Consider the following 27,650-nt stretch of genomic DNA (forward strand, 5'->3'; position numbering starts at 1 on the left):
TTGAAATCGCCTCTCTAATCCACCTGGCTATTGTATTTTTTGACGCTCTAAGCACTTTCCTAGGGCCTTGATGGGAGACAAACAGGGCATTATCTTTCTTTCAGGGATCGGTAACTGCGAGATATTCTATGAGACATCTCTTAACATCCAGGGTATGTAGTTTCTCCTCCTTCTCGTTAGCTGGATTAGGGAGGAAGGATGGAAGGACCATTTCCTGTGTCCTGTGAAAGCTAGAAACTACCTTAGGTAAATACGCTGGATCAGGTCTGAGTATTACCCTATCGTCCTTAAACTGTATATAAGGACGCCTAGATAATGCCTGGATGTCGCTTACTCTACGAGCTGAGGTTAGAGCTACCAGGAAAGCTACTTTGAGGGACAGGTTTTTTATGGAAGCTGATGAGATAGGTTCAAAATGGAGCTTCTGTCATAGCCGTGAGGACTAGGTTCAAGTCCCACGGATTGAATCTATCCTTCACTATTGGCCTGGATCTACCTGCTGCCTTAATGAATCTACTGACCCAGTAATTACCCGCGATGTTGCAGCTAAAGAAGCCCCCCAAGGCTGATACTTGTACTTTAAGGGTACTAGTGGAAAGCCCCATGTCCAGACATTTCTGAAGAAACTCTAAGATCTGGTTTATAGGTGCTGAACCCCCAGCGACTATTCCGGAGTTCTGAAGGAATTTCTTCCAAATTCTGAAAAATTTTGGTAGTAATGATTTTTCTACTTTTAAGTAGGGTGTTCATCAGGTCTGGGGAGAAGCCTTTATCTTTTAGCAGTGTCCGTTCAAACTCCACGCTGTCAGATGTAGGCCAGCCACCTGAGGATGAAAGACTGGGCCCTGGGATAGGAGATCCGGGATGTCCGGAAGAACCCAAGGATCGGACACCGACATGGTCCTGAGGCATGAGAACCATGCCCTCCTGGGCCAAAATGGAGCGATAACTATGACCCTTGCTCTGTCTCTCCTGCTTTTTCTCATCACCAGGGGTAGTAGCGATAGGGGAGGGAAGGTGTAGGCTAGCCTGAAGTCCCACTTTATCAGAAAGGCATCTACCGCCAGGGGGTTCTCTCTGGGATTTAGGGAGCAGAATTGTCTTAATTTTCTGTTTTCCATGGTGGCGAAGAGATCTACCTCTGGTTGTCCCCACTTTTGTACAATCAGGTCGAAGATGGAGTTTTTTAGGGACCATTCTGCTTGCTTTAGCAGATTGCGGCTTAAGAAATCTGCCGTGGTGTTTTCTGTCCCTTTTATACGTAGAGCTGTTAAAGATAGAAAATGTTGCTCTGCTAGCCGGAACAACCATTCTGCCACATTCATCAAGGGTTTTGAACGAGTCCCGCCTTGGTGGTTGATATAAGCCACGGTGACCTGATTGTCGGAGAACACTCGCACATGATGGCCCTGTAGATACACAAGTAGCTTCTTAGCTGCCTGCTCTACTGCTGTCAACTCTTTCAGGTTAGAGGACATTTCTATCTGATGATGCTCCCATAGGCCCTGGACCAGAATCTCACCCATATGAGCATCCATGGTGACTATGCGGGATGTGTCATACTCCCAGGGAACCCCTCTGGATAAATTATCCTTGTCTAGCCACCACTCTAGGGACTCCCTTGTGTTTCAGGACAAGGTTAGCTGGACCTCTAAGTAACCCCCAAGGACTCTGATGCACTAAAACCTCACCCTGTAGTGTTCTTGCATGAAACTGGGCCCACTGGACCACCGGGATACAGGACGAAAGAAAACCCAGAAGGGACATGGCTTCCCTGAGGGACATGGTAGGGTTCTTGGAAGCGTTCAGGACCTGATAGTGTAGGCGAACAAGCTTCTCCGGAGGCAGACTGCATTCCTGCTTCTCAGAATCCAGGATCAGGCCCAAGAATTGTTGGACTCTCATCGGCTGTAACCAAGATTTTTTTTATGTTAAGCAGCCATCCTAACCGCTCTAGGGCAGACATAGCCCTTTTGTAGCTGTTCCAAACAATGTTTTGCCGTTTTCCCTACAATCAGGAAGTCTAGTAGTCCCCTACTTGGATGAAAGTCTGATTCACGTAGATGGGCCATAACTTCCGCTACCACTTTAGTAAACAACCGGGGAGCGACTGCCACCCCAAAGGAGAGGGGCCTTATATTGGAAATGTTGAACTGACCCATCTAACTGAACCGCCACTCTGAGGAAACGCTGATGAGCTGCATGAATGGGTATATGGTAGTAGACATCTTTTAAATCTAAGACCACCATACAGCAATTTTGAAACAGTAATTTTATTGCTGAATTTTCCATTCCCTATCAGGCTCTGGACCTTATCATTTAATGGAAAGGCCCTGCGCTTTCTGGGATCTAGACCCCCGAACATCATGTCCTGTGCCGAAAGTTCTGGCTTTGCGTCTGATACCCCCATGGTGGACCTTATTGCTTTAACTATCCTATCCATTTGGTCTAAGGGGAAGCAGAATCGGCTAGAGTCTTCCTCCGAAGACGGTGAAGTGGAGGCCGGGGAATCTGAGGAGTCATCGTTCCTAGGGGTGGCCGAGGACTCCGAACCTGAGAAACTAATTTCTCTCCTCCTAGAAGAATCATAGATAGGGCCTTCATCTCTGTCCTGATTATCTCCCTCAGGCTTGTGGTGAAGTCCGGCGTTTCTTCCGCTACCTGTATGGACGGGTAGAGTGTAAGGGCCTGTCAATCTACCCCTGGGCCATCGTCCCCTTTCAACCCCTACAGTTTGTCGCACGCATGGCTGACAACTTTTTAGGGTGGCCATCTGGCAAGGGGCAACTACAGAGGGCACATTCCCTGTGCTTCTGTTTTCCCATAGCTTTCCTCCCCTGCGAAAAACATAAGGGAACACTGCATCAGGGTACATTCACGGAGAACCCATGCAGATGAGGCAGGTACCGGATCACGGAGGGAGGCAGGAGGGTCCTTTAGTCTGGAGGAACTTCTGCGGCTCTGTCCGCTCGTTCATCCCTGTTTCTTCTTCTGGCCACTCGTAAGAGGCTTCACCGTGGCCTGCTTCTGTGGGCGCTCCTGCACCTCGTCCTGCTGCTCTATGGGGGCTTCTGTCATATCCATTGCTGGGCCTTCAGAAGCACCCCAGCAGAGTCACCTCCTGCCTTATAAGGCCTCCCGGTGTCCGGGTCAGCAGGGTTCTGGCCGCGGCACCTCCAACCCGGTAGTCCCCCGCCCGCCACCCCAGACAGCCTCGCACACAGGAAGGCCGGCCGGCACCCGACTTCCGGTTTCGGCGTTCCCGGCCCCGCCCCTTCCGCCGCACGTCTGAGACCGCGGGAGCGCACGGAGAGGAGCCGGCACGGCGCCCCCGGCTCAGACATAAATCCTGGTGCCGGCACTTTGGAGGCGGCTGTCCACCGGACCCTCTGCTCCAACCACTGCCGTGGCGATCTACCCGGCCCCACCGTGGAGCTTCCAGGGACCCCGAGCTTGACCGAGGTAGGAGATCCCCCCGCTACCTGGGTCGGTCAGCCGGCCTGGGAATCCCTCGACGACTCCATGACGGACAATCTGAAGGAAGTCCTGTCCTCTAGGAACAGGAAACCAACTGATGCGTGGGAGAGGTGCCGCCCTTTTGTATCCGTTCGATTCCTGTTCCTGAAGGGCGGATACCCTCTCTCAGGTGGTGCTGTCATGGACAATATATATATATATATATATATATATATATATATTGTCCATGACAGCACCACCTGAGAGAGGGTATCCGCCCTTCAGGAACAGGAATCGAACGGATACAAAAGGGCGGCACCTCTCCCACGCATCAGTATATATACACATCTCACTGTCGGCCCCCCCGGAGTCCTCCTGGCTCTCAGCGGTGCTGCAAGCAACTTCCGTTCCCAGGGATGCATTGCGTGAATGACCTCTGATGACTTAGCGGTCCCCCGAGACCGCTACGTCAGAGGTCATTCATTCTCGCAATGCATCTCTAGGAGCAGAAGTTGCTGGCAGCGCCGCGTGCACCGCTGAGGGCCGGGACGACTCCGGGGACTGACAGAGGGTAAGTATATCCCTACTTTTTATTTTAATTCTATGTTTTACAGGAATAAGGTACCCAGGGCATGGAGGAGAGTCTCCTCTTCTCCAGACCCTGGGTACCATCCGCACATGAAGCTCTCACTTTACACATGGTGGGCATAGCCACTAGCCTAAAAAGTGAGCGTTTCAATGCAATACTATGGCAAAAACGTGGCGGAAACGCTTAAGAAACGCAACGTGGGCACACAGCCTTAGTCTGCACACTTTATTTTTTTAAACTTCTGTTTGCCGTAGGGGGGGGGGGGGGGGGGAAACAAAACAACACTTCAAAGTGCTATTCCAGTTTTTAACCCCTTAGTGACCAAACCAATTTTGACCTTAGTAACCAAGCCAATTTTTACAATTCTGACCAGAGTCACTTTATGAGGTTATAGCTCTGGAACGCGGCAACGGATCCCACCGATTTGGAAATTGTTTTTCGTAACATATTGTACTTCATGTTAGTGGTAAAATTTCTTTATTAGTTTATGAAAAAAAAAAAACATTAGGCAAAATTTTGCAATTTTCAAACTTAATTTTTGTGCCCTTAAATCAGAGCGTTACATCGCACAAAATAGTTAATAAATAACATTTCCCACATGTTTACATCAGCACAATTTTGGAATCAATTTTTTTTTGTTAGGAACTTATAAGAGTTAAAAGTTGACCAGCGATTTCTCATTTTTCCAACAAAACCCTTTTAGTTTTACTGACCATCTCACATTTGAAGTGACTGGAGGGTTCAATATGACAAAGTACCCAAAAGTGACACCATTCTAAAAACTGCACCCCTCAAGGTGATCAAAACCACATTCAAGAAGTCAATTAACCCTTCAGATGCTTCACGAGAACTAAAGCTATGGGGAAGGAAAAAAAAAATTAACATTTAACTTTTCACAAAAAATTTACTTTAGACCCAAATTTTAATTTTCACAAGGGAATCAGGAGAAAATGGACCACAAAATTTCATATGTGGGGGAAATCCACTGTTTGGGCGTATGGCAGGGTTCAGAAGGGAAGTGGCACAGTTTGAGTTTTTGAACACAAAATTGACTGGAACAGATGGCTGGAACCATGTAGCATTTGGAGACCCCCAGATGTGCCTAAACAGTGGAAACCCCACCCCTCAAGAATTCTACCCAGGAGTATAGTGAGCATTTTGAACCCACAGATATGACACAGAATTCGTTAACATTAGGTCGTCGTATTGATGTGGTCATTAGTGTTGAGTAAAATTGAGCGAATATCTTCGGTTCCCTGCTTATTCGCAAGCTATAGCGCTTACCGAATAAGCTGCAGAGGGAACCCGCCTTCCTGGATCGTGCCGGCTGAACAGCTGATTGGCGCCGCAGCTGCATGCGTCGCGACTGTGTCACTGTTACAGTCCATGCATAGAGACCCAACACGCATGCACCCGCCCGTTTTCTTCCAGGAAGATGACGTGGAGGGCCGGAGCAGAAGGACCTGGTGTTGAAGGACTCACTAGGGGCTAGGCGGACACTATTTCTCTCTCCTCTGATATGCTAGATCATACAGGAGAGAGAAAATTGAAAATCTGACTTTTTTTGTGATCACCGTTAATCGATGAATAATGGCAATCACGTGACAGGGAGCCGTAAAAAACGGCCCTGACCATGCTCGCCAGGGTCTTAGCTACCCTCGGTAGCCAAAAACCCCAAAGATTTTTGGCCGCTAGAGGAAATATACCCTTATTTCTCATGGCCGTTAAAAAGCTGCACTTAGAATAAGCACCCTTAACTGCCGCCGTTAAAAGGCGTATCGGCAGTTGTTAAGGGGTTAAGAAACTTTCAAGATGATCTAACTTCACTGTAAAAGTTACCTTCAAATGTCATTGAGTTTCTTTCTTGGACATTACAATTTTTCAATTCTGAAAATGTATTTCACATGCTTCCAGACAACATACTTGGACAAGTCAGGACAGTACAGCCAAGTATGCTTATACAGAACAATATGATGTTACACTTGCTATGCAAACAGGGTACAAGAATGTTTTAGACATACCTGTAGAGGGCAAAGGGTAAATTATCTTATGAACATATCTCAGTGTTAAAGTTAAGATGTTTACTTAAAGGGAACCTGTCACCTTGTTTTTCAGCTATAAGCTGCAGCCACTGCCTTTCGGGGCTTATCTACAGCCTTCTATAATGTTGTAGATAAGCCCCCCCCCCGGATCTAACCTGAAAGATATGAAAAACAAAGTTTTATTATACTCACCCGGGGGCGGTCCGGTCCGAAGGGTGTCGCAGGTCCAGCGCCTCCCATCTTCATGCGATGTAATCTTCCTTGCTTTGTGTCATGGCTCCGGGCCAGGCATACTGGTCTGCTCTGTTGAGGGCAGAGCAATGTACTGCAGTGCGCAGGCCCAGGGAAAGGCGAGATGCCCAGCGCCTGTGCACCTTTCCCTGGGCCTTTACTCAGGGAGACCAGTAAACCCGCTTCACACAGAAAAGAAAGCATCGTCCCCATTCACCTCCTCTAATATTGGTGACAAAATAAAGACGGACGTACACACCGTATATAAGCAGAGTTTTTCAGCCCCTTTTTTGGGCTGAAAAAGACCCTCTCGGCTTATACACGAGTCATACGCCAGAAAGCCGATGGGGGAGGGGGAGCGGGTGAGCAGGATATATGATACTCACCCCTCCTGGCGTCTGCATATCCGGCTCTGCTACATCTCAAACCCGGTGTTTGCATCTCCCTTCCTGTGCTGGTCACATGGTACCGCTCATTAAAGTCATGATTATGGACGTGTCTCCACTCCCATAGGGGTGAAGAGCATATTCATGACTTTAATGAGTGGTACCATGTGAACAAAACAGGAAGAAAACAGGAGGAGAGATGAAGACGCCAGGACTGAGATGTAGCTGAGCTGGATATGCAGACGCCAGGAGGGCGAGTAGGACTGGGGGAAGGTGAGCCATGCCATATTCACCTGTCCCCGTTCCACCGCTGCGCTGTCTCCCAGGTCCTCTGGCTGTGACGTTCAGGTCAGAGGGCGCAATGACGTGATTAGTGCGCGCCCTCTGCCTGAACAGTCACTGCAAAGAGCCGGCCATGCTGAGGAGCAGTGAGCAGCGACAAGTGGCGAGTATGTTTTTTTTTTTTTTTTTTTTTTTTTTAAATCGCAGCGGCAATATATGGGGCATATATTAATATGAAGCATGTTATGGGGCATATATTAATATGGAGCATGTTATGGGGCCACCATTAACCTTTCTGCAGCATTATATGGGGCATATATTAATATGGGGCCACCATTAACCTTTGTGCAGCATTATATGGGGCGTATCTTAATATGGAGCATCTTATGGGGCCACCATTACATGGGGCATATATTATATTGAGCATCTCATGGGGCCACCATTCTACTTTTATTAGTATCTATTTTTATTTTTTAAATTTACCAGTAGCTGCTGCATTTCCCACCCTAGGCTTATACTCAAGTTAATACGTTTTTCCCAGTTTTTTGTGGCAAAATTAGGGGCCTCGGCTTATACTCGAGTATATACAGTATTGCTTGCTGGAAAAAAATTGCAAAGGACCACATGCATCAAAATCTGCTCCAAGAAGAAATCAGTATTGACTTCAAGACATCAGCTAAAACACAATAAATGATGAAACCCAACACAGCTTATGCCGATTTCTGTCTGCAGTATGGCAGTAATTTCTGATTTCCTCTATTAGAGAATCTCAAATACGGCATCTCTATAGCGCTGAACCGCTCGTCACTGTGCCACAATAGAGATGCTTGAATACTTGAGGTCTTTAAAAGGGAATTCATCATAACAAAATGACACACTGGCCGCTGGGGCTATTTTCTTATATACCAACATCCTGTCCTTTCAGGAAGTTATCAATTGGATAATTATCATAGACAGGTGTGTTACCTCTATACCCAGCTGATCAATTACAAATGGTGGATTCTGTGTTATGTCACCACCAACCCTGCTTCTCACTTCCCAATGACCCAGGCACATGCTCACAACGAGAAGAAAAGCATCTGACCAAGGAGTTAAGCCCGTTACACACTGCGATATCGCTAGCAATATCGCTGTAAAGTCACCGATTTTGTGACGTAGCAGCGATATTGCTAGCGATATCGCTGAATGTGATACTTACCTCCGACTGGCTCCCCCGCTGGTTATCGCTGATCGCACGAGAAGCTGCTGGACCATTCCTCGTCGGTCACTTCCTGCGGCACTTCCTGTGGCGATGACGAGCGACGCGTGGAGCCGGGCGGGAGGACGCAGGATCGCCACGTCTGACAGGCAAGTAGCGATCCCCGTCCCCAGCGATGTCGCTGGTGAGATCGGCCTGTGTGGCAGCTCACTAGCGACCACCTAGCGATGCACCAGCGATCCTGACCGCGTCATATCGCTAGTCGGGATCGCTGGTGCATCGCTAGGTGTAACGGTACCCTTATTCTACCAGTTCCACCAAGTAAAAAATGTAAGATCCACACAAGGACAGTGATAAAAGTCAGCACTTATGTAGACAATGAAGCACATTCTCTCTGTAATGTTTGGATCAATTATGCTGTTCCTGAAAAATTTGGTAACAAAATGGAATAGGATAAAAAATTCAATTAAAGACACTATATATAAAAACATTTCATCAGAGGACCTTTCATCAGTTTGAATAGAGGTTGCAGAGATAAGCAAAACCTTTTATTGTTTAATTTCTCCTACCTGTTGTGGGGATATTAGCTTGCAATTTCTAGGTAATAAGTTATGTTAACGTTCAACTAGTCGTTACCAGAGATTTGTCTCTAGGAGCATATACTTATTCCGTACCATGAGATTGATCAATCATAAGCAGACCTCATGAAGGTAAGAAAAGAATACACCCTCTTCTCTTCACTGACCTCTGCAGGTACAGTGTAGAAATACACCAGAGCCGAGTTATGAGTCACTTCAAACACTTCCAGATCTCAAGTCTCAGTGCTGTCAGCTTTGACCCTCCCCCAACACTGACTGCTGTGAAAGGAGATCTGGAAGTCTTTGTAATGATACGCTCTGCTGTATCTCTACACAGTAAATGCAGAAATCAGTGAGGAAGCAGAGTTTCTTGTTACCTACCTTCAATACGCACAGAAATAGAACAAAAACGCACTTGAGGTAAAATGGACACCACAAAACTAATTAAAAGGTTAAGATGAGCATTTTATGCATGCCGATCGATAAACAATGAAATTGCTCATGAATCCAAGTGTATTCAATCTCCACCCAGCCTGAACGCTGCAGATTGTATTGAGCAATGTTAGATCTCAGCTGCCCTTGAGGAAAAGATCAATCCCAGAACAGAAGCCAAAATGACAGAAAGGTGACTTTGTCCCACAGACTCCTTCAAATCACATTTTTTAACAAGATTTAACTAGAAACCTTAATTTAAGTGCTTAGCGTAAAGCGCTGTACAAATGTGAACTAGGCCCAAGTGACTATTTAAAAAGGTTTACAGTTTGTATTGAGAAATTTGATGACAGAACCCATTTAAAGCATTAAAAAAATTAATAAAATGTGTTTTTAATATAGTCTTCCTCAAAGATTTGTCAACACTTAAAGTAGTTTAGGTGGGACAGACGTCATTGTAAATGCTTTTGCTCAGATGATAAGAGGCAGGTGTGACACGTCTTTCCACTTCAAAACATTCACATATTATACTTGGGAGACTGCTGGTTCTGGTGCGGTCTGAAGACTCCCACCCACCTCAGGTTAACTCAGCCAGCAAATGACAGGATTGAAAGCAGATGACTGTCAGAATACCAGCATTTTCCATGGCTAGAATTCCACCAGTCGTTATAATTGTTCCCGCACAAATCTTGTTTACACTACAGTAAATACTGCGTAGCGATCATCAAGGTCTCTGGATACATGCATTCAGCTCTAATTTGAGAAAAGGGCAAGGCTGACTTTACTATGCAAAAGTCCTAGGTCTCCCAAAGCCTTCAAGATTACGGCATGTCATTGTTATGAAATAAGAAAAATAATATAAACCAGAATAATGAGTCACTTAAGGGACTGGACTAGAAAAAGCAATGTGACTGATAGTGAAGAGAACCAGGGATGCAGTGCCACACCGGAATGGAGCAACACAGGTCTTTACAAGTGGACTATGTGTGGAGTCAGCAAATAGCAGACTGTCCTTGTTACAGGAACTAAATAGTCTTACAAGAAAGCTGGATAAATCTCAGCAGCCACGTAAACTGATCCATATTAGAAATCTGCTGAAATTCATATTTTACTTGATGACTATGAAAGCCATTCTTCCCAGGTTATTATTAAAGAAAACACATTCCTGTAGAGTAACTGGCTTCAAAAGTAACAGTTAAGGCCTCGTCTTACTAAGCGATCTCGGTAGCGAGATCGCTGCTGAGTCACAACTTTTGTGACGTAACAGCGATCTCACCAGCGAGATCGCTGTGTGTGACAGCGAGCGGCCCCCCTGCAAGAAACCTCTGGACATTTCTTTGGTCGCTGGTCTCCCGCTGGCCAGCACGCATCGCTGTGTGTGACAGGCGGGAGACCAGCGATCAGGTGTAAAAAAATAAAAAAAAATAAAAAATATAGTTATTCTCACCTTCCGATGTCCCGCGCAGTCTTCCTGCCTCTCTCCACGCTCCGGTCCCAGTGATCCTTTGCACGAATGACCACGAGACCGTGACCTCTCATGGTCATTCGTGCAAAGGATCACTGGGACCGGAGCGTGGAGAGAGGCAGGATGGCTGAACGGGACGTCGGAAGGTGAGAATAACTATATTTTTTATTTTGATTCTATTTTTTACAGCGATGCCGGGCGCTCGGCATCGCTGTGCTGATCGCTGGTGAAGCTGTCTGTGTGACAGCTCACCAGCGATCACATAGCGACTTATAGCGATCCTGACACCTTGATATCGGTGTCGGGATCACTGGTAAGTCGCTTAGTGTGACGGGACCTTAAGGGTGAGTTCACATTAGACAGATATCTGCAAATGTTTCCACAACTGAATAGATCTTGTAAAAAAAAAAAAAAAAAAAAAAAATTTTGTCTACGTTCACACGTTGCGTTTTTGCAGCTCTTTTATGCAACTTTTCAGCTGTGTTTTACAGTACCAGCAAATTCTATGAGATTTCAGAAATCTCATGCATACAGCTTGTTTTTTGTTTGCCATGAGGATTTTGTGCTTTGCATGTTTTGTTGCACTTTCAGATTTTTTCACCTATTGAAATGAATGGGTGGTGAAAAAAACGCAAAGACCAACTATCAGGCTTTGCTGCGTTTTTTTGTGCCAAAACCTGATTCTATAGAATAAAGGTCCCGTTTCACTTTGCGACGCACCAGCGATCCAGACAACAATACGACCTGGTAGGGATCGCTGGTGCATCGCTAAATGATCGCTAGTAAGCTGCCAAACAGGCTCTCTTCAGCGACACAGCAACGATCAAACAGCGATGCATGCTGACCAGTGGGACGCTGACGACGAAAAAATGGTCAAGGACATTCCTGCACGATTAGCGATATCCAGCAGGGGGGGGGGGGGGAGGGGCGGTCGCTGCTGCGTGTCACATGTAGCAAGATCGCTGTTGCGTCACAAAATCGGTGACACATTAGCGATCTCGCTATGTGAGACGGGGGCCTTAAGACTTTTTTTTTCCCCCCCAACACTAAAACTTATCAGCATGCACAAGAGACAAATCAAGCATGCCAAAAACGCAGCAAAAAGAAAAGAAAAAACATGCTTTTTCTGCAGCTTACTTCCTTCCAAGACAAGAGATCAGGTTTTGCTGCAGAAAAAAAAAAAGCTGAAAAAACACCTAGTGTAAAACTTACTCTTAACATGCAGCAGAAAGCCACGTTCACATGTATTTTCTATTGTAGAAATTTCTTTAAACATGACAGAGGACCATACCCGAATCTTCCAACAGTTTTAAGCCCCCTTCACAAGTCTGTATTATACCGGTAGAGCAGAAAACAATACCAGTGTGAGCGTTTTGGATCAGTGTGCCATCAGTGTTTTTACAGTATGGCCAAAAAAAAAAAGCTACTAAGCTTCTTCTATACTTTTCAATGTTAAAAACGGATTGCACATGGGTGCCATGTGTGCGCTGTACGCATTTTGCACGAACCCATAGACTTGTATTTCCGTGCTGCTGGTAAAGACAGACATGTACACAAGTGCACGGTCTGTGTAAAAGCATGAACAAGTGCACAGCATCATAGGTTATAACGGGCACATGTGGCATCCGTGGAAACAAAACGAATGGGGCTCATACTGCAAACTCAGACATGTGAAGGAGACCTTAGTGTATTCACAAAACCATGTCTGATGTGTCCTCCTTATAAAAAGAAAGAAAAAAAAAAAAACAGATCTGTGAAAACAGACCGCAACTGGTTGGCTTCCATATGTTGTTTTTTTTTGTAACTCAGACTTGAATGGTCACATCTGACCCTCAAATATAAGCCATGAAAGAAATACTTTACTAGCCCACTGACATAAATTAATGGGACTGACAGCACAGAATGACTGTTCAAACCAAGTACAAGCACTCTGTTCTTCACAGTGGGGCCAATCATTTAAATACACCTTCCCACATTCTTGGTTTAGATCCATCTCTGCCTCTATGAAGCCAGAGCTATCAAAGAGGAAGCGTGGAGCGAAAGGGAAACCAAGTAGGTGGTAAAATGTATTGTAAATGCTTGACTGTTCAAACCAAGTACAGACGCCTGGTGCTGCACGGCAGAGCCATTCAGTGCTGACAGAGTCCCTGTCCCTTTGAGCCTCATTCAGCTAACAGCCATCTCAGCAGATGGTCCCATACACAGAAGAACTCAATCAGCAACACGCTCCTGTGTTCCCTATCAGAAAGGGCCAGCTGACATCAGCCAGGAGCTCATCTCTGGGAAGACAATGCGACTGACAGTACAAAGTTGGACGTTCACTAATGACACCCCTCGTCCAACCTTCAGCCGGACCCGTCAATATCAGCAGGTTCAGCCGACATTAGTCTTTTGTGTGTTGGAACTTTAGTTACTGTACTAATCTGTGAAGGCCTGACAACAACTACCTCGAATCTTAAGAACATACAGTATTCTCTCACACTAAATCAGCATTCATGCATCCATGTGTCATGCTCCAAGTTCAAACCATGATTCACAGACTGGCCGCAAGTCTCCTGACCTGAACATGACAGCCTCATAGGCATACAAGAGGCTGTAAAATTCGGACCAGGAGATCCACAGTCAATCTGTGAATCACGGTTTTCACAATAACCCAACATGTGTGAATACAGCAGGTGACGTTTCACAGACTGTATTACTGACTACAATAATTGGATTGACTGGCCGTAGGTTGCGGCCAGCAGGGCTGTGGAGTCTGTAAGCGAAACCTCTGACTCCTCGATTTCCATGACACTGACTCCACCAAAATGGGCTCAGACTCGACTCCGACTCCACAGCCCTGGCGGCCAGGATACTTTTGGCCGTTCTGGGCACTGCCATCCATATATGGACCATGAAATATGGGGCTCAGGAATTGGACTACAAGACTCCACACCCATTAGATGAAAGTTGGCAGAACCAGTCAATATTAATGTTGCTGGGAAAAGAAAAGATTAAACAGTAGGAATTTCAACACCCGATCCTTTTACTTTTCATGGAACATAATCCATTGCAAGCGGTGAGTGGCAGCAGCTTTCTCCTCTCAATCTCTCGGTGTACTCACATTTATGGAGAAGTCAGCAGCAATCGCTGCCAAATGAATGTGCACTCTATACCTAGCTCATATCTGTGAATGGCTCGAGGCCTTGTTCACACAAAAAAAAAAAAAAAAAAAAAAGAGAGAAGAAGGATACATAGAACACAATTAATGAAAACCGGTCTTTATGTGTGCGGATGAAACACAGACATAGGAAGATGGGGGATAAAGGTATTGTCACACTTAGCGATGTACCAGCGATCCCGACCAGCGATATGACGCAGTCAGGATCGCTGGTACATCGCTAAGTGGTCGCTAGTGAGCTGCCACTCAGGCAGATCTCACCAGCGACATCGCTGGGGTCGGGGGTCGCTACTTACCTGTCAGACGAGGCGATCCTGCGTCCGCCCACCCGCGTCCACGCTCGTCTCTCCACAGGAAGCCCAGCAGGAAGATGACGACGAGAAACAGTCCTGAACGTTCTCGCGCGATCAGCGATAACCAGCGGGGGAGCGGGTCGTAGGTAAGTATCAGACACAGCGATGTCGCTAGCAATATCGCTATAACGTCACAAGTTATAGCGATATTGCTAGCGATATCGCTTAGTGTGACAGTACCTTAAGGCCTGCAATGGAGTGACTATGCAAAAGTGGCTTAGTATCACCAAGAGAAAGGAAACTCTATCCCCATTTTCAAGATCAGTGAGTTTTTCAAAACCAAACCCCTTACTATCTGATGGAACTCCACAATTTAGCAACTGGCTACAGGCACAAGAGGTGTGGATTGTGTTTTTATGGCCCCAGTCAACAGCATCATGTGGATCTATAACCCTGTTTGTTCAGGTTGGAGGACTTGCAGCCATAATAAAGATGCTAAAATAAATCCAAATTTTGATTGTCTAAAGGAGACCTCAGAAATGTTATGGTCATGAAGTACGTTACGTGTAGTCATCCTTACTGTGAAAAACCAACACTGGAGTCAAAACATGTGTTACTAAGCATAAGCTTTTTATTTTCTATATAACCATACAAGTATTTACAGTAATACAGTCATATAGATCTCCATAAAATAAGAACGGCATTAGACATTTTTTTGCGTTTTTGTTTTTTTTCTTTGCCGATAGAGTACTAAGTGGACTCACAGAAAATGCTTGTAACAAGGAGCCAGAATAAAAGGAGCAGATGCACTGGCTCAGGGTCACAAATGCCCTACACACATTTCAGACTCAGTGAATACGCGCATGCAGTCTGCTGTCACATGCATCATTTCTGGATGCTATATCTGCTCTGCTTTGTGTACACACTGCCCAATGGTCAGAGACTCAGGATGCACATATCAGGTCATAATCACCCTAAGAGCAGCGAGGATAAATGGATGCCAGATATCATAGAAACAATAGGCTCTGGCAAGCTTGACCCATGATTTCCCATAGAAATTACATTACTGGAAGGATCTATATAGAGATAAGCAACATCTACAGTTACTGTAGCTTTGGAAATTACATGTTCTGGGTCATGTCCAATCAACATGTATATGTACATAAAATTCTAAGAACTTCCTTGTAAAATTGGTAGAAATATGTTTTTTCTATAGCATATTGAGGATTTTAGCAGCTCGTGTGACTATCTCCAACAGTAAGGAGCAATTTTAGGTACTCTGCATATTCTAACAGATCTCAGGAAAACAAATTCCTCAGAGAGGAAGCAGGAAAGAAGAGCATGTACAGAAGTAAAAAAAAATGAATTCACTAGAAGTGAAAAAGCATCGTCACATTCTGTATGGGAAAGCCTATTTACGGTACGTAGGTTTCGGTCACTCCGCTAAATAACTATCTAGAGCAGGGGAAGTCTTCTGTCAAGCACAGGATCTCTTTGTTGTCATTCAGAGCTGTATGTGGGGGAAGGGTGCTGACAACCTTTCAAGGCTTGCATGCTATTTGGAGAAATGTCCGACACAGCAGTCTTGTCCATATGGACGCAAGTATCTTAATGTGGCCATACAACACAGACAGTTGAGCGTGCATGTGCTCTCAGCAGGGAATAAACCACTGCCGAACACTACTGGAGGTGCTGATCTCCCATGAGGACAAAAAGATGGGCATATTGAGATTCAGCATGCCCAAACCTCCTTTTCCCCACAATACCTGCTGCTGGGAAAGACTAGGCACACAGAAAGCCACACCAGCCAGAAGTGGTGCTTTTTGGCCGCATTCATCCAATGGGCATGGCCAGTCACAGCCATGCCTTGAACCAAGAACAAGCCCAGAGAGCACACCTAAACAAAAGAATAATATGAAGGCAGCAATCCTCCAAATGAACAGCAATTTCCAACCTAAAGGGCATGTCACACTGAGATATCGCTGGCAATATCGCTAGCAATATCGCTATAACTAGTGACGTTATAGCGATATTGCTAGCGATATCTCTGTGTCTGATATTTACCTACGACCCGCTCCCCCGCTGGTTATCGCTGATCGCGCGAGAACGTTCAGGACTGTTTCTCGTCGTCAGCTTCCTGCGGCGCTTCCTGCTGTGACGACGAGCGACGCGTGGAGCCGGGCGGGAGGACGCAGGATCGCCTGGTGTGACAGGTAAGTAGCGATCCTCGTCCCCAGCGATATCGCTAGTGAGATCTGCCTATGTGGCAGCTCACTAGCGACCACTTAGCGATGTACCAGCGATCCTGACCGTGTCATATCGCTGGTCGGGATCGCTGGTACATCGCTAAGTGTGACAGTACCTTAAGGCTAAGTGCACACGCTGCGGATTGGTCTGCGGTTCTACCTGCGGTTTAGCACCTCTACAATGGAATAGGTGGTAAACCGCAGCAGAATCCACAGAAAAGAATTGACATGTCAATTCTTTCTGCGGATTTAAAACCACAGCTTTTCCGCAGTTAAAAATCCGCAGCGTGTGCACAGCAGATTGTAAATCCCATAGGATAACATGCTACTGTACACTGTCTGCAGAACTGCTGCGGCCAAAACCGCAGCGTGTGCACATAGCCTAAAGGTGGACTGGTCCCTTCAGTAACCTACATAAGTGAAGAGTGAGAGACATAAGCCACTATTATTGTTGTGCAGAACTATTATGTTGTAAAATATACAGTAACTACAATAAATAGTGGGAAAGTAAACATATTTTATCATAAACAAGGGCAAGTATTTAGGGTATGTGCACACACTGCGGATTCTGCTGCGTTTCCGCAGCGTTTTTGGCTCTGCAGAAACGCTGCAGATTCTGCTGCGTTGTACAGTACCTTTATTTCCTATGGAAATAAAAAAAAGCTGTGCACATGCTGCGTTTTTTTCCGCGCGGTTTACAATCCGCAGCATGTCAATTGTTTGGTGCAGAAACGCTGCGGTTTTACACCTCATCCATTATGAGGTGTAAAACCGCAGGGCAAAACAGCAGAAAAACCGCAGAAAAACCGCAGAAAAACCGCAGCACTTTGTCCTGCGGATTTCCTGCGGTTTTCTCTACAAAATCCGCAGAGACTAAAAACTACGTGTGCACATAGCCTTACAGCTGTACAAAACCAGCTGAAAGGCCACAAGCAGGAGTGGCACAGATATGGGCAGTCACTGCAGCATTATACGGTACAAGCACAGGCTCATTTTTTGGTGGGTGGTATCTGACACCCCCTAGCCTCCATGCCTGGTATTCTCTGTCATAAACTCATATGAATGAGCCAACATGATATATAGAAACGGGCTACAGGCAATGTCAGATGTTACCCACACCCTCCTAGACACCCACACCCTTTTAACAATTACTAATGTGCAAAAGGGTTAACCACATACCACTGATCCATATAACACACCCAGCGTGGTTTATGCCCAGTACATCTATACCTCCATCCTGAGGAGATATGGCATTTACAGCTTCGGTCTCATCCAAGACTACACCCATTACTAGCCAACCTGGATCAAAGTCCCAAAGAAACAAGAAGAGCAGCGGTGTAGAATCACTCCGTATGTGCTGGAACACATGGAAAATCCTTCATCATACAGACCATTATATCTTACTAATCCTAAAGGATCGCGATGCCCAGACTCCCACCCAGATGCCCTGCAGCTATGCACCCATCACCACAAGATGAAAGGACTCATTAATGCCAATATTCACACATCAGAGCCCCCTCCTTCATTAGGATGCAAGTAGGACACAGGGGGCAAGTGGAGAGCACAGAAGGAAGAGACACACATTTTTGCATCCTTTTGCTGACAATGAGGGGCTGATCGCCCACCTTTCACTGTGATCTCCCATTGTGATCTATGGGATCGGTGCGGCTGGACATCTGGCTCCCGCATTGCTGCATGTTCCGCCCTGTGCACACTGCACAGATCTGCGCCGCGTCATTACTCCAATCATTGGACAAGTCGTTACCATTGATTGATCCTCTGAGCCCGGAGCGCACACAGCACTGCAGCCCCGCACATGCAGCATCCCTGTGTCTCACCTATCAGCCTGACGTCCTTGGAGCACTCCGGTGAGGCGCCGCCTGCACTCCGGTGCTTTCCTATGGGAAGGTGGTGGCCTGTGGATGCGGGGCTTCAGGGCTCAGGCTCGGATCTCCCCGTGTTCTTCCTCCTCCCTCTCTATCGCACCGAGTGCTCCCCGTAACCGGAAACGCAGCTCGCACAACTCCCCCTCCCGCCGCTTCAAACAGGCCGCCAATCACAAGCCTGGAACCCACGGACGGGCGCTACCATAGCCGGCGCTACATTGCAGTTGTCCTGCGCGCGGTGAGCCGTCCGTTGGGGAGGTAACGTAATATAGTCCCCAGTTATTATGCCGGTTTGGTTAGCAATGTCTATCGGGTGGTTCACCCGATGTCTGGAATTGGCATCGGAAAATATAATAGGGTCCTACACAACTACACAATTTGTATGTAACCCCTTCTCATATACAGCACCATGGAATCAGTGGTGCTATATAAATAAATAATAATAATAATAAACTGCCTCTTCTAAATGTAAAGCATATGGTTTTAGTGGATAAATTCTAATTTCTCCCATTTAAGACTTTGAAAGAAGACTGCAGATATAAGCTATATAAATGCTTGGCCCTAAGCTCTACAGAGCTTGTCTCCACATCTAGAGCAAAATGCGCCAAAACAGTGCCAGCCATGGTGCCATCAAAAGGCAGGCTTCACCGGGGCTTTTAGGAGTCGGAGCGGATCCACCTCAAAAATCACTTAAAAAACGTTTCACACACTGCTGCTATTCATTTCAGTGTTAAATCCACTTTTGTGGTTCATAAAAATAAAACTACAAAAAAATGCTTCAGAAATAAAACATTGAAAAAAAAAAACTTCAGGAAAAGAAAAACCTCCAAAATCTTCCAAAAATGGCCCCTGTTATTGCACTGGAAAAACGAAAGGGCTCCGATTTAGGCCACGTTCACACGTTCAGTATTTGGTCAGTTTTTTACCTCAGTATCTGTAAGCCAAAACCAGGAGCGGGTGATAAATCCAGAAGTGGTGACGTGTTACTATTATACGTTTCTTCTGATTGTTCCACTCCTGGTTTTGTCTTACCGATTCTGAGGTAAAATACTGACCAAATACTGATAGTGTTAGCGTGGCCTAAGGCCTCTTTCACACATCCGTCTGTCACCATCAGTCAAAATCCGCCGTTTTGCAAAAAAAAACGGATCCGCCATTTTTCTTGGCGGATCCGTTTTTTTCCCATTGACTTGCATTATCGGCGGATCTTGACGGATGGTCATCCATTGGATCCGTTTTTTACGGATCTGCCAAAATTTTGGCGTCCACAGACATGACTGGACGGACACTGCAACTTTTTTTGCTGGCCGGATCCGCACCTGTACACTGCGCATGCCTGGAAGAATTGCCTCTGGCGGAAATTTAACCCTACATGCCAGGTATGACGGCTGAAAAAAAAAATTCTTTCTCTCTCTCCCTCCCCCGGTTCCTTTAAATTTCTGCCTTCCCCGGATCCGTCAAAGCAACGGTCCGGTAGCACACGTAGCTTTCAAAACAGTTGCGGATCCGTGTCCCGCCATTTTCTCGGATTGCAACTGATGAAAAAAAACGTATGTGTGAAACAGGCCTAAGGCTAGCGTGCATGTCAGTCTCAATAAAGTCACGGTCACACTATCAGTATTTGTAGCCAAACCCAGGACTAGGTGATAAATACAGAAGTGGTGACGTGTTTCTATTAGGCCATGTTTTAGGCATTTTTTTAATGCAAATTTTAAGCTGCGTTTTACATTACAGCAAAAGCTATGAGATTTCAGAAATCTCATGCCACACACATTGTTTTTTTCCTGACTGAATTGTTTGTTTTTTTTAAACTACAGCGTGTCAATTCCTGTAGTGTTTTTGCAGCGTTTTTTCAGCCATAGAAAGCAATGAGTAGGTTCAATCCCGCAGGTATCAGGCTTTGCTGCATTTTTGGTGGTGAAAACTCAGGAAGTTCCATCAGGCTATGTGCCCAGGATCCGAAACTAGCAGCGCTTTGGATCCAGTGTATGTTCGCTGCGCCCAAAGCTCTTCCTTCTATTGAACGCAGATAAATCAGCATGTGTTCACAAAACCGTACGGATTTACTGCATTCAGTTAATTATATTGATCAAATTTCTGTTGCCGAGACCGGCGTCTCTACAAGAGAAGTTGGCATGCTGCGGTCCTAAAAGACACGCCAGCATGTCAGTGTCCGCTGGTGATCCGCAGCCTCATATACACACATAGTGGACATGGAATTTCTAGAAAGCCCATCCACTATGCTGTAAGATCGGGTTTGACGCTGAATAAAAACGCTATGTCAAACCCGCATCAATTCCTGATCGTGGGCTCGTACCCTCATGGGTTTTTTTTGGGGGGGAATACTGATGTAAACTACTGACCAATCACTGAACGTGTGTACGTAACCTTAATGAAGGGCATTTTGGAGTAGGATGCCAAATTCATTAAGGCCAGGTTCACACTGCGTTAATGCAGTCTGTTCAACGCATAACGTTGACGGACTGCATTAATGCTACTCCATAACGCGATCGCGCTAGCGCAGCCTCTCCATCTGCACTAGCAGTGACAGACCCCCGATTGCTGCAGACCGCGTCCGAGGGTCCGTCACAGAATGACGGCACATCGCTAACCCATGCCGCTTATGACATGCGTTAGCGATGCGCTCGATAATGGCAGCTTATGGCAGGGTTAACGGATGCGTTACATCGCGCTATAACGCAATCCGTTAAACGGACTGCCTAAACACAATGTGAACCTGGCCTAAGAGGCGCCACAACTAAAACGCAACTCCAGTCAGGGACTGGAATTATATCTCTGGCATAAAAAAAACCATTGACGAGTTTTCAACACGTGAAACTGAAAAAATGTGGTTTTACAATAGAAATGAATAGAAAGGGTATTTTACATATTTCTAAAGCATTTTTGTGAAGAGGAACTGCTCCAAAATCTCTTCAATATAACTTTGGGGAAGATCCATCAGAAGTGTCTAGAAAACCATCTTTGTTAACCATAGGAACCAATCACAGCACAGCTTTCCTTTTGCCACAGCAGTATATGATGTGTAAGCTGCACTTTGACGCCGAAAGGAAAGTTCACATTATGTTTTTTCAGGAGGTTTTTTTGAACAGGTTTTCCTTGAGGAATGCCTGAAAAAGCACTCAGAAAACACTCTAAAGAATATTCCTATTCATTTCTATTTAAAAACGTTTTTTGTTAGTCATACGTTCAGGCAAGTGATTAAAAGAAGTGAGCTGACCATTCTTTATGCATTTTATGTAACCGTTCCATCTTTTACAATAAAAGTTAACGGTAATGCTAAAAAATTCCTGCAAGACGCCAGGAGAAAGGCTAGACAAAAAGGTTTACAGAGAACACCAAAGAAAAACATTAACAAACCGCTTCAGGAAATGTTAAGAGGATAAAAAACATGGTGTTTTCTGAAGCAATTTCCCCTTGAAAAACTGTTTTTGATTGACTGAAAAAAAAAAAAAAAAAAAAAAAACCACTGCTGTGTGAACATTCCCTTACCACACGGTATGCTGAAAACTGCCACAATGCTCTTTTCAAGAGAAATTACTGCACTGCATCAGGTTATCACAGCACTTTGCAAGCTAAAACCCTTTTAAGCACTATTAGCCCATTTAAAGGGGTTGTACAATTTTAAATGGTAAAATTGCAAAGTGTTTGTAAAATAAACATCTTTATAACTTACCTCTTAAGCATCTTTAATTTCCAAAACATTGATTTTTAGTGCTGTAGTTTACCATTTGTTGCCTAGGATACCTAGGTTTCCTAGGCAATGATCACAGCACTTTCAAGCTATTGCTGTAGAGCTTGTAAGTGCTGCTCTGAAGCTGGACGGATCCCTGGAGTATACCGATGGCCCAAACTGTCAATAAGTAAGAGGCCGGGAGGTAAGGTGTGCTCCTGAAGACAGAACAAAACCTGGTATGCCCCCAAAACGTCACAGGGTATTTTGCACGGAGCATCCCTTAACCGTGATCTTTTTGCACTCCAGTTCACAGTATTGAACAAAATCAGTAATTTTGGCAGTATGTCCATCCTAGCAGACTGCTAATTACAGTTTATGGTGCCAACTTGTGCCATACTTACAAAAAGTGGGGGTTAATAAGGGGTTAATGTCACCCTGCTATTGTAAGGTGACATTAAGCCCAGCTTAGTAATGGAGAGGTGTCAATAAGACACTTCTCCATTACTAATCCTCTAGATTTATTCAAGGGTTAAATACACACCCACACACACACACACACACACACACACACACACACACACACACACACTAAGAACAAAGTATTTTAATGAAAGAAGAATAAACCACACAGTTTTAAAATCTTTATTATACTCCTAATCCCATATCCAAGCCATTGTTCTCCTGTAAAAAAAAACATAAAAAAAAATAATAAACCAACAATATCCATACCTGTCCAGTGTACAGTCATGTCTCACAGCGTAAATCCATCTTGGGGGGGTTCACAGCCGGAGTGGAGATAATGCGACCGCTCCGACTGTAATCTCCTGGGGAATGAAAGAAAAGCAATGCGCACAGGGTCTGTGACGTCACAGATTGTTAGTGAGCCTGCGCGTAGCTTCTCATTCATTCCCCAGTAGTTTACAGTCAGAGCGCTCACATTAGCAGTGCTCCAGTGGTAAACTGATTAACCCCCCCCCGAGATGGATTTACGCTGTGGGACTTGACTGAGCGCCGGAGAGGTATGGATATTGTTGGTTTAATATTTTAAAAAATTTTTACAGGAGAACAATGGCGTCGATATGGAATCAGGAGTATAATAAAGCTTGAAGCACTGTGTGTGGTGTATTCTTTCATTAAAATACTTTGTTCTTAGTGTGTGTGTGTGTGTGTGTGTGTGTGTGTGTGTGTGTGTGTGTGTGTATGTATGTGTGTGTGTTTATTTAACCCTTTAATAACTAGGATTAGTAATGGATATAGGTCTTATTGACACCTCTCCATTACTAAGCCCTTAATGTCACCTTACAATAGCAAGGTGACATTAACCCCTTATTAACCCCACTTGCCACCACTACAGGGCAAGTGGGAAGAACCTGACAAAGCTCCAGAATAGGCGCATCTAATAGATGCGCCTTTTCTGGACAGCTGCGAGCTGCTGTTTTTAGGCTGAGGGGGCAAGATCAGTGGCCCCTTACCAGCCTGAGAATAGCAGCCCCCAGCTGCGAGTTTTGCCGGGTTGGTTTACAAATACAAGGGGACCCCACATCGGGTTTTCATTGATTCTTTCTCTCCTGCTCGCTGTTGCCAGCAGAGCAGGAGAGAGGAATGAGAGCCACATTCAGCACCAGCCGCCAGGGAACAGCGGCTTACAGTAGCGCTTCTTCCCCGCCGGCCGGCCGTGAACACGGAGGACAGTGTGAACTGTTCTCCGTGTGCATGTGTTCAGCACATTTTGCGGACCATGTGCTCCCACAAACTGACATGTCAGCATGTTTTGCACACGGACACATGGTCTGTGAAAACACGTGGACATCTGCAGAGACACATTCAGTTGAATGTGTCTAGGTGTGTCAGTGTCTCCGGTACGTGAGGAAACTGTCACTACACGTACCTGAGCCACTGACGTGTGAAACCGGCCTAAGATAGCAGTGGAGATATTTGCACACACATCTCTACAATGTAGCAGGATAGAAAGTATCAAAAGTATCAACAGTCTCAGAAAAAGGCACATAAAGCCTATTGAAAAGAAGGAATGCATAAAAAAAGGAAATAAGTGCAGAAAAGTATTGCTTATCTGGGAGATGACGAGGGATAACCCCTAGCATATGTAAAAAAACAAATATTTTTTCATGTAAAAGATGTCCATGGTCTTTCGAACAATTTTTCAACATACCGTATATGTCCCAACGGACAGAGGTTTTTGCACTTCAAAGGAAATAACAAAATACAACTTTTGTGGACTCCATAAATGTATAAATGGTTGCCATTCCTAATCAATGCTGTAGTTCTTTCAAAGATATTTTCTTTTACAAATAAAATCTGTTTTTTGTACTTTTCTTGAGTGGGGTTAACTGGTGTAATATCAGACGACCACAGTTTTGGTTGATAGCTCACAGACCAACAGTAGTCAATAGTCAATGATGGTATAAAGGATTTTTCACACTAACTTTATTTTTTTTGTGTGGAAAAATCTCAGCATACACCAGCAGATTCTGCCCCATGTGTGAGAGTCCGATAGCTTGAATTGTACCGAATGGCAAAACAGTACGCACTTTGGACAATTACATGAAGTGGTGAGCAAACACGTCACCTTGTTACCATGGCCTAAAATTGAGTCTGATGAGAGGGTGAGTAACTTACGATTCCAGTGCACAAAGTTGTGAAAATTACTGAGATTATGAGTAAAGGCCGTGCATAATTACTGCATATAAGGTCATTGCATAAGATCTGGGTATTGTGTTTGTGAAAACAAAACACCTTTGTTACGGCTGTCTAAAGGGGACATAACATTTTAAGTGATTATTCACTTTATTTTAACAAATAGGTTTGCACCATAATTTTGTGGCATTTACTAATATGTAGATAATGTAGATTCTCCCGGTCGTATTACTGCAGCCTGTCTCATAGACTGAACAGCTCTCCTGTCCACAAAACGGCTGTTGATGGAGCAAGTGAACAGACCTGTCCATCAGATACTTCCAATTGAAAAACAGCTTTCCCATTTGCAGCATTATTTAATTGTAGGAGACTGTGGCCAGGCTTGGATACATGCTTATCCAACAGTACCCTTTTTGAAAACAGCAGCTCTGTGCAGTCTGTACTAACAAATGTTAGAGGTGTACCTGCAAGGGTATTTTCATATTTATTTTGTTCAGGAGTTGTTGTTTTTTAGCAGAAGCTCCTCATTAAGTTAATCAAAAACTTGTAGTTTTTGCTCAGTTTCTGCTAAAAACTCAGCAAAAAGACTCAGTCTGCACATAACATAATATTATTATGTTTGTATGTGCCATAAAATCATGTCCCTGATATGTTTAATAAAATAGATTTGTTGAAGTGACCAATACTTTTAGGCCACATTCACACTATCAGTATTTCACACCAGTATTTGTAAACCAGAACCAGGATTGAGCCAAAACTGCAGAAGTGGTGACGTGTTTCTATAAGTACTGAGCATACATTTTGTGCATTAAAATACTTACCCATTTCATCCAGTGAATCCACGACGTAGCTACACCCGGTAGTAGATGTTTCCTTGCTTCCTCTCTCTTCCACGTCTTACAATCTGCCTTGCTCATGCGCAGGGTTAATTGGGAGGTCTATTTAAAGAAATCTGACTCTTTCAGAAGAACCATCTCTTATTTAAGGTAGTTTGTACCCCTCAGGAGGCTGTGCTTTACTTAAGCAGTAGGACTGGTTTCTTAATGTGTCTTTTCTGTGTTACAGATGTCCAGTTCTAGGAAAGCGTCTATAAAGACTAGATATAAACTGTGTTCTTTCTGTTAGCAGTCATTATCTGAGGATTATGTGCATAACACATGTTCCAATTGCCTGGCCAAAGAAGCTTCTCCTCTCCAGTCTGAAGCAGCCTCTTCTTTCCATTGGTTTAAATAACAAGTTCCAGAGACTTTTCAGTTCTTTACTGGGGCTTCAAGTAAGATTAAAAAAATCTCGCCAGGTTATTTCACCACAAACTATCAGCTCCAGCATATCTGATTACTCAGAGGGTGACATTTCAGTTGATTCTGACTCTTTGTCCATGCACAATCTATACCTTTTGTATGATGACAGAGCTCCAAACCTTTTAAAAATTGTTAAAAGTATGGCCGAGTCTCATAAACATTCTGAAAATAAGCCAAATAAATTACGTGTCTTTTATTTGTCTAAAAACAAGGAGAACATTTCCCTCACCATCTGATTCTAAAGAATCTTCAGAAAGAATGACTTAAGCCAGAAAAGAGAATTGATCAAGGGCCTTTAAAGCTCTCTATAAATAGATCCCAAAGATGTTGCTGAATGGGATTCTCTGCCTAAAATCAATCTTGGAGTGGCCAGGTTATCTACGGCCTCTTTCACACATCAGTTTTTACTGATCCGGCTATTTTTACAAAAACCGGATCCGGCGAAATGCAATGTCGGATCCGGTTTTTCCCCATTGACTTACATTAGCGCCGGATCGCGCCGAATGGTCATGCGTTTCGTCCGGTTTTGGCCGGATCCGGCAATGTGTCGCAATCCGGCGTCTGGAAAAAATGGCAACTGTAACGTTTTTTGTCTCTGGCGAAAAAGCCGGACCCCCCGGATCCGGCGCTTCCGGCTTCTTCACACAATGAGAGTCTATGAGCGCCGCAATGTGCCGGATCCGGTGGCCGGATCCATTTTTTTTGGTCTGAGCATGCTCAGTAGCCCTGCCCACAGCAAACATATATAAAACCATGACAGTGGGACCCTCAGCCACAGCCAACATGCCACCCAAGAGAGGCGACAGCTGCAGTAGAAGGCAGAAGACTACTGCACCACCACCACCCCAAATGGAGCGAAGGGACCATGGTGACCATGCGGAGGTGAGTCCACCAGCAGATGACATACATTAATTATCAAATCCCCATTCCTCAAAAATAGGGCCATGGAATATCAATATATTCAGTGGCCCTTTGTTTCTCTTTATTCACCAGCAGAAGACACCGTATAGATGCAGCAGCACCGGCAGCAGCAGCATCAGGAGTGGAGACTGGCCAGCAGGAGGACACCACATCTTCTTCTGCGAGCCCTCCCTCACATCGTCAGCGTTTGACGGTAAGTTTTTATTTAAAAAATCCATCATCTCTGGAATATATGTCTATTCATTGACTTTTATTTCAAAACAGGAATCACAAGCTGAAGAGGAGCTCCCAGAAGAAGAAGGAAGGGGTGGACAGATACCTGGAGTGGGCTCGCAATTGGTAAGTTTCCTGCATCAAACGCAGAAACACAACATCACACTACATACAACACATAGAAAACAATGTAGCGCAGATATCACACAGCAAACAAATATGCCAACATCCAAACACATAATTTTTTTGCTTTTCTTTTCTAGTCTTCCCAATCTGGTGCTCACAGTGCCTTCCAGGGTCGTCGGCGACAGCGACGCGGTGGTCACAAGCGTGTAAGTATAATATTTTTGCTTTGGTTTTTTTGAACTTTTTATTTCATTTCTTTAAGTGTGGTGGCTAATTATTTTATTTTTCTCTTTTTCTTTAACAGCCTTCACAGCATGCTCCCGACTCTGACGGTGAGGATGGAGGGATTGATGTGGACCACCTCATCGATTTTGTTAGAGAAAGGGAGCCGCTTTGGAATATGGCTGACCGCCGGCATGCTGATCTAATTTTGACCCGACAGCTCTGGGAGGAAATCTGTTCGCTCATTGTGGACCGCTGGGAGGACCTTGAAGCT

General features: G+C 44.9%; 1 protein-coding gene across 2 annotated transcripts in view; it reads right to left on the reverse strand.

Annotated features, from left to right (window-relative positions):
* The window catches only part of CORO1C (coronin 1C), a 103,972-nt gene extending 78,403 nt beyond the window's left edge, over positions 1 to 25,569 (reverse strand). The window contains exon 1 of one of the 2 annotated variants that reach the window (XM_073582586.1): positions 25,415 to 25,569. In XM_073582586.1, coding sequence (XP_073438687.1) covers positions 25,415 to 25,418 — 4 coding nt within the window. In that variant the 5' untranslated portion in view covers positions 25,419 to 25,569. Of the gene's footprint in view, positions 1 to 18,196; positions 18,467 to 25,414 lie in introns of those variants that run through there. The other variant, XM_073582587.1, reaches the window with a different exon arrangement.
* Between the last annotated feature and the right edge of the window lie 2,081 nt (positions 25,570 to 27,650).

This window comes from Dendrobates tinctorius, unplaced genomic scaffold (genome assembly GCF_039654945.1).
Source record: "Dendrobates tinctorius isolate UK_male_01 unplaced genomic scaffold, ASM3965494v1 ptg000073l, whole genome shotgun sequence".
In the NCBI taxonomy this organism is placed as follows: Eukaryota; Metazoa; Chordata; class Amphibia; order Anura; family Dendrobatidae; genus Dendrobates; species Dendrobates tinctorius.